Source organism: Sitophilus oryzae, unplaced genomic scaffold, assembly GCF_002938485.1.
Source record: "Sitophilus oryzae breed Bouriz unplaced genomic scaffold, Soryzae_2.0 scaffold_1500_pilon_pilon, whole genome shotgun sequence".
Lineage (NCBI taxonomy): Eukaryota > Metazoa > Arthropoda > Insecta > Coleoptera > Curculionidae > Sitophilus > Sitophilus oryzae.
The window spans coordinates 3,492,043-3,504,819 of NW_022146171.1; the positions used below are offsets into that span (position 1 = coordinate 3,492,043).

Sequence of the window (12,777 nt, forward strand, 5' to 3'; positions counted from 1 at the left end):
CCATCCGGCCGGATAGCCCTGGCAGCTGTGGCCATTAAACTAATATACTACTGTAACCTGTACGTTTGTTTACTTCTTATCTGCTTCTTATGGTATGGTTTACTTTTTAAAATATTTTAATTATTCTAACTTTGTTCTAACTAGTTTTTATTTTCTGTAAGATGATTTACGAAGCATGTAAGTAATATTAATTGCAATTAAATCTATAATTTTTAATACAATTTATTAAATTAACAGTAGCACTGATTGCTGTATCTGCATTATGGGGCATCACAAATCCTTTAATAAAGAAAAATTCTTCAGATATTACTAAAATCCAATCCGATTCACATATTAAGCAGTTTTTACTGGAAATTAAATACTTATTAACAAACATAAAGGTACAGGAGAATGTATTTTTATTTAGTAACTTATTAATTACTTATTTTTTAGTATATTATGCCTATGACTTGTAATCAGATTGGATCAGTAATATATTTTATTACCTTGCAACATGTTGATCTCACATTATCTGTACCTATAGCGAATTCTTTAACATTCTTCTTTACAGCTTTAACGGGATTTTTTCTAAAGGAAACATTACCTTCAAAAAGTAAGTAATTAATTGTTTCTAAACATTTCAATCAAATTATTTTGTTCTTTATTTTTAGAAACTATTATTGGTATGGTATTTATATTAATTGGTACACTATTTTGTTGTTATGATAAATATTTATTAAAAGAAGAAAGAGTAGAATAAAGGTTTATATACTATAAGAGCTCAGGAGCTCAGACGCACTGACGACCAGATCCATTTAATGGAATTACTGAGTGATTGATTTTTTTATCATTTGATTTAATGGCCTGGAGGTTGGCTGGTCCCTGCGACCTGGTCATCAGTGCGTTTGAGCTTTAACTTCTATATTCATCTGTGATAATATGTATTATAAAATAAACAACTTTTTATATATTATTTATTGTTTATTAATTTCAAATACTAATTTAAATGCATATATTTTCTATAAATTAATACTACAAACATATCTAAAATATAATATTTAATTATTTACAGCTATATCTACTAAGTAGCATCCTACCTTTTGTATAAACATACAAAACAAAATAAGAACATTTTTTAAAGAGATATTGTTTATTATCAGGAAAGATTCTTATTTTGTTTTTGTCATTTAAATCTATAAATATTTTTATTTTAGTTTTGAATATAATGATAGAGAAAATGGCACATTTTGCTAAAGGGATATCTTAAACGAAACATGGTTAACCAGCAGTCTTCTCAAGATATAAATATAGTAATCTTTTATATAAACAATTGTGGTTTACCATCTTTTTAATTACATCGTTTTAACTTCCCATTTATGATTACTTTTATCACATATCTTTGATAACCATAACATACTTTACAAACGTTTTTATCCTTTAAATTATAAATTTATTTGTACAATTTCATAATAAGATTTATAAACTACTATACTACGCTTTGCATGCTATAGTTATCATTAATCATGAACTTATTCTGTGTGTCTAAAATTACTAATAAATAGATTAATATATATCTAATGACATACATCTAAATTCTTGGACAAAGTCACACTTGTACTACATCAAGATAATTATGTTTCATCTTTTGTTACTATAATATGTATTTGAAAAATATATAAGGCTCTATTTTGATTTAGAATTTTATTTTATATATATTTTATATATTTATTTTATATTTTCTCAAAAATTTGGTGTGATACTGATTATATCTATTTCTTTTGAAGATATTAGTTTGTTTAAGATTAATCATGACTAGTTAAGGAATCGATTTAACCCAAACAAATCTATATCAAAACAATACCGTAAATAAAATTAAATCTAACTCTCTTATGGTACCTTTGTAGCTAGGACTGTTTTATTCAGTAGCATTTCGTTTTGGGTACTGATCATTTCGATTTTCGTTCTGAGCTCTTCAATTTCTGACACCAACTTATTGATGACTTGTTCTTGAACTGCTGGATCGTAGGTTTGTTCAGTTACGTTTGGTTTTGGTGTGGTGGAAGTCGTGGAGGAAGTATTTTCTGTAGTACTGCTTGGTGTTGGGTCTGTTACTATTAAGTTATGAGGTATAATAGTGACAGGAGGATCGTCCCGTCTAGGCTGTCTTATAACAGCGGAATCATCATCTAAAATGAAATTAAAAGTATATATTAAGTAATATCAGCGTGTCATCTAGTAATGTAATGTTTTAGTTTTTATCACACCCAAACTTTCGTTCATAGTTTAAAATAAAAAAGTGCTATTTATTTTAAAATAGCTCTAATCTATACAAAACTCAATGCTGATTAACTTATAAACGCACAGCCGAAATCGCTTGGTCTAGAAGCACGAAATTTGGTACAAAGATTGCTTGAGTTGCTAACAATGGATGGGGATACGCACGATTTACAATAACGTGCGGAACCATCTGAATTTGTAATCTTGCGTATACATGCGTTGAGATCGCACTGTGACTGCGATAAAAAGTTGCGAGCAGCAGTTGCGGGAATGGTTAAAATCTCGTTTCGGGATTTTAATTATATTCAACAATTTGGCGAATCATTTGCAAAAGAAGAGGGAAGGTATAGGTGAATGACTTACTAAAAAAGAAATGAATTTGATGTATTTCAATATCTTTTGGAAGATACTTCTTTTCACAAGGCCCTTTGTAAATTGCGATGTAGAATGTCGAATGTTTAGGAGGGGGCTTAATCACTGCGACATTACAGATCTATTGTGTATTCCCCTTTCTTGAGTTAATACCAAAGTTTATGGCACGAACGGTTGTCATCTCAGCGCACTCAGTGATAAGGTGTTCTGGTGTTTCTCAATTTTCCCCACAGAATCTGCCTTCGCCGTTGTTGCTTCAACCTACTGAGGTGTTCGTCGAGGAGACAGTGTCTGTTAGAAATCCCGTGACAATCCGAAGATTGTTCCTTCTTAAATCAAGGAAAATCTTTGATTTTTTCTCGGTCGTAAGTTCTGAGGAACTTGTTCGAATGTCTTAGACCGTAGGATGATTCCCATTCCAAGTTACGGATGGAGTCCTCCAGGTTCTTCAGCTCCGCTTTAAGCTGGTTTCCGCTTGGAAAGCAGAACGGTTCTGATACAGTTATTGGAGTGTTCACTCCTTTTCTAGCTAGATCGTTTGCTTTTTCATTGCCTTCTATCCCTTGGTGAGCGGGCATCCAGAGTAGGAAGACTTTATTTACCTAATTTGTTCAGCTTCTCTAGGCATCCTTTGGCCAACTTCGAATTGATGGTTACTGAGTTGATTGCTTTTAGTGTTGCTTGGCTGAAGATAGATATTTCCTGTTTTCGATAGTTCCTATCTAAGATAAATTTTACGCATCTTTCTATAGCGTAGGTTTCTGCCTGAAGTATGCTGGAGTAGGTGCCCATTGGTTCAGAGTATTTAGTTTTCGGCCCAAATACACCTATCCCTGTCCCCGCTTTGGTTTTGGAAGCGTCAGTATATCACGTTATGGTATGGTCTTTTACATGCTGAGCAAACGTTTCTCTCTTCCAATCCTTTTTATTGCTCAATACACAATACAGTGAGGTGTTTCTCAAAGTTGTAAATTCTTGCTGCAGTGCTGAATCCGTTAATGACTATTCTAATCATTCGCATAACTACCGACGACAATCTGCAGTGGTGTTAGGTCTAGGATGACCTCCATTGCTGCTGTTGGGCATTATTATATTCAACTTCTTAAAACGACGAATCATTTGCAAAAGAAGAGGGAAAGTATAGCTAAATGAGTTACTAAAAAGAAATGAATTTGATATGTATTTCAACATCTTTGGGAAGGTACTTTTCTTTTCACAAGGACCTTTGTAAATTGCGATAGTACCGTATGATCGAATAAAAACGGCGTCAGCGATGGCTATGAAATGAAGATCGCTGTCATTTTATATGTAAAATGATATGGGAAACGTCATCGATCGTCACTTCTAAGCCAACTGGACGCCGTTTTTTTTTCGATCATATGGTACGTGATAGTTCCGGCCGATCGCATAAATATTTCCGCTCGCGTACTAATTCAATTAGCTTTTCCGTATCCATTTTTATTTTCATCGCATGTTGACCCATGCACTATGCGGCCAGCCTAAGAGGTGATTTTTGGAAATTTAACCCCTAAGAGGGTGAAATTTGAGATGAAAGTTTGTGTAAAAAATTATTAAAATCTGTTCTGGCAGTATGAAATGTTGCACAGAGGTTCTTTAAGTAACGTAATTGAGCACTAAGAAACGATTTTTAGAAATGAAAATCATCCCCCAAGTGGGTGAAATTAGAATAAAAGTTTGTACAAAAATTTGTGAAAATCTGGTTCTAGCAGTATGAAATTTTGCACAGAGGTTCTAAAAGTGACGTAATTTAAGAAGCGGTTTTTAGAAATTCGTACCTTTGAATGAGTGAAATTAGGATTGAAAGTTTTATAAAAAAAATCTGTTCTAGGAGTTTAAAATTTTGCACAGACATATTTTTTTTAAGTGACGTAATTGTACATACACTAAAAAGTGATTTTTAGAAATTCATACTAGGAGATGAATTTTTTTACAAAAAATTGTTAAAAGTAGTTCTAGGAGTATAAAATCTGGCACAAAGGTTCCTTAAGTGATACAAAGAATCGATTCTTGGTAAATAATCCCAAAAAATTAGTGGTGAAAGTTTGTATATCAAATTTTAGAAATATGTTCTAGGAGTATGAATTTTTGCCCAAAAGCTCCGTAAGTAACGCAACTGAGCTCTATATAGTGATTCTTAGAAATTCATCCTACGTAGGAGGATAAAATTAGGGACGAATGTCAGAAATTAAATTTTAAACCTAAACTAAATCATAAAGGGAATGTAAAGATTTGAACTTCACGCGGACGATGTGGAGGAAAAAAGTGAGTCTACTATTATTGTTACGTTCGGTAATAATCGAGCGCCTATACAGGGTGTCCCAGAAATAAGTGCAAATATTTTAACTGGTAGTATAGTTCAATCCCAGAAACACGCCTATGAGGTTTTTTTCGCGAAAAAAAAAATTTGAAAATTTGAAATTTTTTTGTTTTTTTTTAGTTTTTAGTTAAAAAACATAATTTCTTGATAATATGAAAACATAGCTATTTGATTAAATTTACAAAAAAGAAAATCCAGAAAAGATCCAGTGGTTCTCAAAATTTTAGCAAAAAATATTTTTTTTGGAAATTTTCAAAGTAAAATAACTCCGTTATTTTGGACTTATTTGAAAAACGATAAAGAGAAAATATGTTTCTTTTATCGAGATCTACCACCCCTTAAAATATTTGCACTTATTTCTGGGACACCCTGTATAAACTAAGTTTAGATTAAAATTAAAAAAAATATGTGCTTACCGGTTAAACGATCAATTGTGTGATACGGATTGGTGTTCCTCATTTCGACAACAGGATCACTGGAGTACATTTTCGGTTGTATCTGATTGGGCGTTTCGAGATCACCATTCGGAGGCAGAATATGCGAATCATACTCTGGTGGATTATAAACTGGTAGTAAAGGTACAGGCGATGGCGAGATTGGCTCAGGAACATATCCTGTTAAAAAGTTTTAATTCACTATATAGTCTTTACGCACCAGTATTCAAAAATAGACTACAGCCTATTCAGTACCAGCCGGATAACTTAAGGTTTTTCTATGAATTCACGTTTTAACCTAACTGTAATGTTATTAATACTCGCATGTATAGGGAAATAGGCGCAGTCGTCAATGAACCCAATGATACGTGGACTTCCTAAAAGACACGAAGTTAACCATTTAGCCAGTTGGTACTGAATGCGTAGAAGAGAAAATTCCCTTGTGCGCAAGCTTTCGGTTCTTGCGCACCATTCTAGGACAGTTCAAAAGCAATAATAAGAAAATTAATTGTAAGTAAGTTATCATATATAGTAATATTTTAGTCATAGAAAGAAATTATATATTTTAATATCTTATTTTACCTAAGAAAGCGTTTGGTTTGGATGTTACTGGTTGTTCGCTAAGGGGAGGACAATGCGACACCCCGTATATTTTGGCGTGGTTGCTTTCCATGATGGACGTTATTTCCGACAGAGCAGCATCACACAAGATCGGATTATCTATATAAAATTAGTTAATAAAAAAAATATAAACAAAATCAAATTACAGTATACAAAGATATCGTAAAATGTCTCATTTACCTTGTAAATAGATTTTGATTACATCATAAACTTCATGTATGTGGTCGAGCCTACATCGAGTTTTAGTCACTAACTCTCTTCCAAGAGCAGTGATTTGATTGCTGGAAAGATCGGCGTTGCATAGTACTGGAAGTCCATGGAAATCGTGCGCTAAGATGGTTAAATAGTTGTGGCTGGCTTTCAGTTCACGTAGTCTTGGAAGATACGTCTGAATAAAAGCAGAAAAAAGGTCCTTAAAAACTATTTCTAAGATTTATCCAAATTAAAATTTTTGTTTATATTGGAAATTCTTCCGTTCATTGTAATTTTATTTGTCTATTTACAAGTTAAGGCCTTGGAGTGTTTCCTTTGTTTACATTTTAGAGTCTTATATTACATGATTTTTTTGTGAAAAATCTGTGCCTGAACGGTTGTGATACTTGATCTTTTTATCAAAGAAAGACACACATTTACAACAAGAATACAAACATGACCTTTTACAGTTAGTATTTTTGCATCATATATGATCTGAGATATATTGATATATTGTCCTGTTTATTTTTTCTATATAATATTTTACGACATCATGTCGTTTAACTTGTATCAAGACTTCTACGCCAATGACGCCGTCAAATCGTGAAAAATGTATTATATTAATCTGTGGCCGAGTCAAACTGTAAATAAACACATGTTGTTTACATTTTGCTTGTATATTTTGGTTCAAAACAAATCAATGTGTATGCTTTCCGCGTACCTTACTCATTTCTTCCAATGTTGTCAGTTGATTATGCGATATATCCAACAACCTAAGCTGATCCAGATTGATGAAATCATCAGGCGATATTCTTCTGAGTTTGTTATAACTCAAGTCCAATCTTAAGAGTTCTGAAAGACCACTCAGTGCTGAATTTAATGTTTCCAGATAATTGTGATGAAGTTTTAATTTCTTCAGCTTTATATTTGACTCCACCAAGTTCTGTAAATGAGATATGTTCAGTCAAGAATATAATAATCTTGTATTATTGTTACTTACCGCAGCTGACCCTGTTAATTGACTGATTTGATTGTAAGACAAGTCTAACTCCTTTAGTCTTTGTAGGCCTGTGATTTCTTGGAAGGAGAATTCTGACAGTAAGTTGTACGATATATTTAAAGCTTCTAAACTTTTTAATGGATGTAGGGAATTATTCAGTGAGGTGATTTGATTATGGCTTATGGAGAGAGTTCCTAGATGGTCCAATTCTATGAAATTCTCAGGTGTTATCTAAAATAACAGAAAAATCACAATAAACAACAAATTATATATTTCATATCAATTAAACTTTTAGTTACGTAAACAATAGGGCGCGATTTTTAAATTCATTGTTGCCAACCATGGAGATGTATTCAGCGCCGGGCTGACTAAGGGGAATATGGTGGTATTTAAATTTCGCGTTGGGGATACAGGTGGTAGCTCTGCTGTAAAAAATGTAAAGTTGCCGCATTTAATTATTTATTTCCTGACATTGTCATTCGTTTTGACACTTTAGTTTTGTATTACCCGTTTTTGGTTTAAATAAATAGTTTTGTGATACTTTACGTACTACGTACAAGCTTAATAGCCGTAAAAAACTCATCGCAACTTTGTTAGAATATTTTGAACGTGAAAGCGGTAGTAATGGCCCTTTATGTCCCTTAAGTGCTGTTAAGAAGGTGAGTTTTGTTGATGTAAATAATAACTGTTTATATATTTGTAATTCCAGAAAAATAAATTAATTACAGAATTAATTTATTTTTGTTTCCTAAAATATTTTGATAAAAGAAAATATATAAAAGTGGACAACGCTGGGCCGGCCAAGCTTAATCACGTGACTAAAAGTTTATTTGGTATGACCTTGTAAATAATATCTATAGCTTTAAAATCTAAACCTTTAAAGGTTCAAATTGAAAATTTGAATTAGTTAATAAGAATAATACATTATTTACACTTACCGTACGAATAACATTTCCATCTAACATAAGGTGTGACAATTCTGCCCTTGGTATAGCTAAAGCCCCATCCAGTGATTCAATCTTATTGTTATACAAAAACAATATATCCAGCGATCTGTAGTTTTTTATTTGACTAGGAATTTTCGTTAGCCTTTAAATAAAATATTTTATATAATTTTTGAACAAATATTCAATAAGGATAATAGTACCCATTTCCAGAGGCATATATCACTTGTATGACAGGCGCTTCAAAAGGCAACTGTCCTTCTAGGTCCTCCAGTTCATTTTCATTTAGGAATAACCACCGTAGATTTCTTAGTTCTGTTGGAATACATAAAATATTACAAAAAACAACATTTAATGTATACGGGGTTAACATAAGTAATGGTAAAGTCTCAGAGAAATAAGTAAACCTAGAGAAGCGACTTAAAGTCTATCCACACATGTCATTACCGTCTCGTGCAGCCATCTTCGCAGATTGCAAAGAAACTCGTAAAGGCACTCGGTTCCACGGAGGTCGATTCTAGACTAGTGTGGGGTTGTGTGGGTGCTCCAGACACATTGAATGAGCGTAGCAATGTTACGTTAGCCTGGGTACCAGGGCACGTGTGTGACGTGTATCACAAGGATTAACAAAAAGGCACATGAAATGGGCAAACAAGACTCATCAATGCCATTTATAGGCCCAGAAACCTTCAGCTTGCATTACAAATTCAGTGACAAGAATGGCCACAAAATGGTTTGTAGCCAATAAATCTAGAATGGTGTAGAAATTTACCAGTGCAAGGACAAGCTAAATAGTTCAAGGTAGAACATTTGCCAAAACTCGCTGCAGACCTGATAAGCAAAAACAGAAAGACAGTCTGTGTAGTGGGTCTACTAACAGTTCATTGTAAGCTTAAGGTATCTAAAGCTGATGGGATTGAAGTACGAAGCCATGTGCAGATTTTGTCAATCTGAAGAAGAAACGACAAAACCCATTTTATGCTAGTGCGACAGCCTAGCAAATGTGCGGTTCTTTGTACTACTGTGCAACTGTACCACTGTGTTTGTGTTGTACTGTAAGTACAAACTACATTAGCAAAGAGCTATATGGAGGGTTAAGACACAAGTTGCTAGACTTTTAGAAAACAATAGGACTGGAGAATGTAACCTAAGCATCAGAAAAGGACCACAGTAGATCTGAAAAGGTGTCAATCTAATCTAATCTAACCGTCTCAAACTCATTCAGTTAACATTTGTAGTATTATAACTGAAGTAGTTGTGGTTTTCTCTGAAAATTTTCGAAACCAGTAATTTTACAGAGGACGAATTAACATGATTGCTGTAGCTCTTTCTGGGTAAGAAGATAACTCGAACCTGAAAGAGGAAGTGAATATATACTCTAAGGTAAAAGTAAGAGTTGTCTGAAAAGGGAAATTGTGACAGAATCAGTGGCGGACTGGTCAGATAGTCAGGGTGACGATTGCCAGGTGGGACCGGCCCCCCTATTTTCCCAGCCAGCTTGGGCTCTCCCAGGCAGCACGGGCCCCCCAGCCTTCGCGGGCCTCCCTTTTTTAGATCCTACATATAAAATAGTGTTGATTCTTAATTAATTAATCATTATTTCTTCTTAAGTAGAAATGAAAGAGAAAAATGCGACTATATTATTCTGAGGTTATCCCGCAAAGTTTTTTTTTGGATTAACAATATTTACATTTGCATTGCATAACGGGTAGTTCCCTGATTTCGGGCACTAACAACAAATCAATAGCGAAAAATTCTCCTAAAGATAAGGCAAAAAATACGCAAAAAATCCACCCGAGCCCCTCCTCACAATGCCACACCATTAGCACTGCCATTAAGATATCGTAGACCGGATAAAACTTGCGTTGCCGAACATATTGTTGATAAAGAACATTATTGTTGATAAATAACAGTATAGATCTTAATAATTTAAAATTAATTAAACAAGTCTCAAATTACAGGCAATTAGATGCATATGAAATCATCAGAATTAATAAATGTAAAGATAGTATGAACAGAGACAACGGTCCAATTCCTTCAAGTTCTTTGTTCCTACTACCACAGAATATCTAGCTACGCAACAGAAAAATACTCGAAATGAAAGAGCTAAAATTGCACAAATAGAATACTAGATGGCGCGACAATATCATAATCAGAATATAATTAGAAATTTTGAACTTTCGGTTCTGGATCGACGGCTCGTCGACTGCCTTGTAGCTCGGCTAAATATGCACAGTTGCCGGATTCAACAAGACTTGAATTGGCATCCCATTCTTTTTACTGTGTATAGTGCAGTATGTGTTTCTTTCTATTCTTCTTTTCTTGTCAGATACACTTATATTAATTATTCCTTTGGCTATTAAAATAGTTTTAAGTATATTATTACAAAACATATACATTTTTAATATACACTACCTTATAATGTTAACTAAGAAAATACCTTTAATTACCTTTAAAATTAATAATATACAGGGCGATTGATAGTAATATTTATTAATGCTGGAACGTTAGTAATGAAATATAAGTTTAATAATAATGGAAATAATTTATTAAAATGCAGTACAAAAAATGTTAACTAACTAAAAAATACTATAATAACAAATTTCTTCCGTTTGCCACATTATTTATATAGACCTAGGTAGATTTTAAAAAATGACAGATACAATTAATAATATATTAGTTCGGCATAAAAGTTGCTGTAACTACATCGAACAATAAATTAAAATTCGTAGAATAAATTAAAATTATTAATTAAACAAATCTTTATAAAGAAACGCAAGTATACCAAATTTGGACCCAATCGAACTCCAGGAAATAATATCATAATAGTGTACTATATTATGGTACCACTCGATATGCTTTAATGTACCATAATATTGCAATGTCACCGAAGATTCGTAGTATACCAAATTTAAGAACAATCGAACGCCATGAAATGGTATCGTAATATGGTACTACATTAAGGTACCACTTTATATACATCATAGTTCAATCATATTTCAATGTAACCGAAGATACGTAGTATACCAAGTTTGAGCCCAATCGAACGCCAGGAAATGGTATCGTAATATGGTACTATATTAAGATACCACTTTATATGCATCATAGTACCATCATATTACAATGTTACCGAAAATACGTAGTATCCCAAGTTTAAGCCCAATCGAACGCCATGTACGTAATATGTACTATATTATGGTACCGGTGTCTCACTTCATGGTACCATTTCAAATGACTGAAAAATATATGTTTAATTTTTTAAATATAAACATAGCCATATATCCTAAACAACTTGACAATATTTTTATGAATTTGTAAATCAATCCATATTTACAGTAGCGGATTTTGTTCATAAAAGGACAAATTTGTCTGACAACTAAATGTTGGGACAAGTATTTTTAAATAATTAATATCATAGGCGGCTTTGCTATAAACGTCACAAATGTCGCAAACTGTTTACTTCAGCATTGACAGCTTGTAAGTGACTCGATACTTTGAGTAGTGAGGCTTACTGTAAGTAATTTTAATTTTATTAATTTTCAATTTTGTTAATTTAATCCAAAGTAATGGTCCGTGGAAAAACTACAAATCAAAAACTACGCGAAATTATCATTCGTCAATACAGTACTGGAAAAACAATTCGAAAAATCTCTGATGATTTAAGTATTCCAAAAACCACGGTCTTTAATATAATAAAAAAATACGGCGAATCTGCCAATGTGGACGTTAGAGGTAAAAGTTCGGGAAGGCCAAAAGTTTGTCTCTCAGAGAGATTTACGAAATTTAGTAAAAATTTGCAAGTCTGCGAGAAGAAGTATTCTTCGCGAACTAACAGATAAATGGAATACTGTAACTGATTTAAATATATCAAGGGAATGTTGCCGAAAATATATCCACAAATGCGGTCTGGGGTTTTACAAGGTAAACTTTATTTTGTGTGGATACTCAATTACCTGAAGATTATTGATACAAATTCTTATTTAGGCCAAAGGAAAACCGCTATTGACAGAAATTCAAAAGAAAAATCGCTACAATTGGGCAAAATCTAAATTATCGTGGACACAAAATGATTGGAACAAGGTCATATTTAGCGATGAGTCTAAATTTGATGTTTGCGTTGGAGATCATCGAAAACGAATAATACGAAATAAAGCAGAAGCCTTTCATAAAGATTGCTTAAAGAGGGTTGTTAAATTTCCTAAGGGGATCATGGTTTGGGGTTGCATGTCAGCAAGAGGTTTGGGTAAATTAAATTTTATAGATGGCACTGTTAACCTCACTTTTGCCTAGTGTTCAAGAATTGTTTCCAAACGAAGACTATATTTTCCAACAAGATGGAGCATCGTGCCATTCAGCAAGATCAACTAAAAATTGGTTCGGTAATAATAATATAAAAGTTCTATCCGATCCGTCAAGTAGTCCGGACCTCAATGTTATAGAAACTGTGTGGCATAAAATGAAGCAATATTTAAGAAACCACCCTCAACGAACAATTTTTGATTTGCGGACAAAACTGCAGGAAATTTGGGAAAATTTTTCTCCTCAAATGTGTGTGTCCTCAAAAATCTTTGGTAAATACAATGCCATTAAGAGTTCAGGCAGTTGTTAAGGCGAAAGGTG

The 12,777-nt window shown here is 33.1% G+C and overlaps 2 protein-coding genes across 3 annotated transcripts in view; one reads left to right on the forward strand and one right to left on the reverse strand.

Annotated features, from left to right (window-relative positions):
- Positions 1–58: 58 nt before the first annotated feature.
- On the forward strand, positions 59–930 carry LOC115878073 (transmembrane protein 234 homolog). The gene is made up of 4 exons (XM_030894424.1): positions 59–177; positions 238–380; positions 433–592; positions 651–930. Exons 1-4 carry the CDS (start codon positions 162–164, stop codon positions 737–739), a joined length of 408 nt encoding a protein of 135 aa, XP_030750284.1. The 5' UTR covers positions 59–161; the 3' UTR covers positions 740–930.
- Positions 931–1,007: 77 nt separating this feature from the next.
- The window catches only part of LOC115878159 (insulin-like growth factor-binding protein complex acid labile subunit), a 73,620-nt gene continuing 61,850 nt past the window's right edge, over positions 1,008–12,777 (reverse strand). For both annotated transcript variants that reach the window (XM_030894542.1, XM_030894543.1), the window contains exons 6-13: positions 8,361–8,472; positions 8,152–8,302; positions 7,214–7,444; positions 6,935–7,156; positions 6,202–6,409; positions 5,983–6,120; positions 5,383–5,580; positions 1,008–2,165 (exon numbers count right to left, since the gene is read on the reverse strand). In XM_030894542.1, coding sequence (XP_030750402.1) covers positions 1,867–2,165; positions 5,383–5,580; positions 5,983–6,120; positions 6,202–6,409; positions 6,935–7,156; positions 7,214–7,444; positions 8,152–8,302; positions 8,361–8,472 — 1,559 coding nt within the window. In that variant the 3' untranslated portion in view covers positions 1,008–1,866. The remainder of the gene's footprint in view (positions 2,166–5,382; positions 5,581–5,982; positions 6,121–6,201; positions 6,410–6,934; positions 7,157–7,213; positions 7,445–8,151; positions 8,303–8,360; positions 8,473–12,777) is intronic.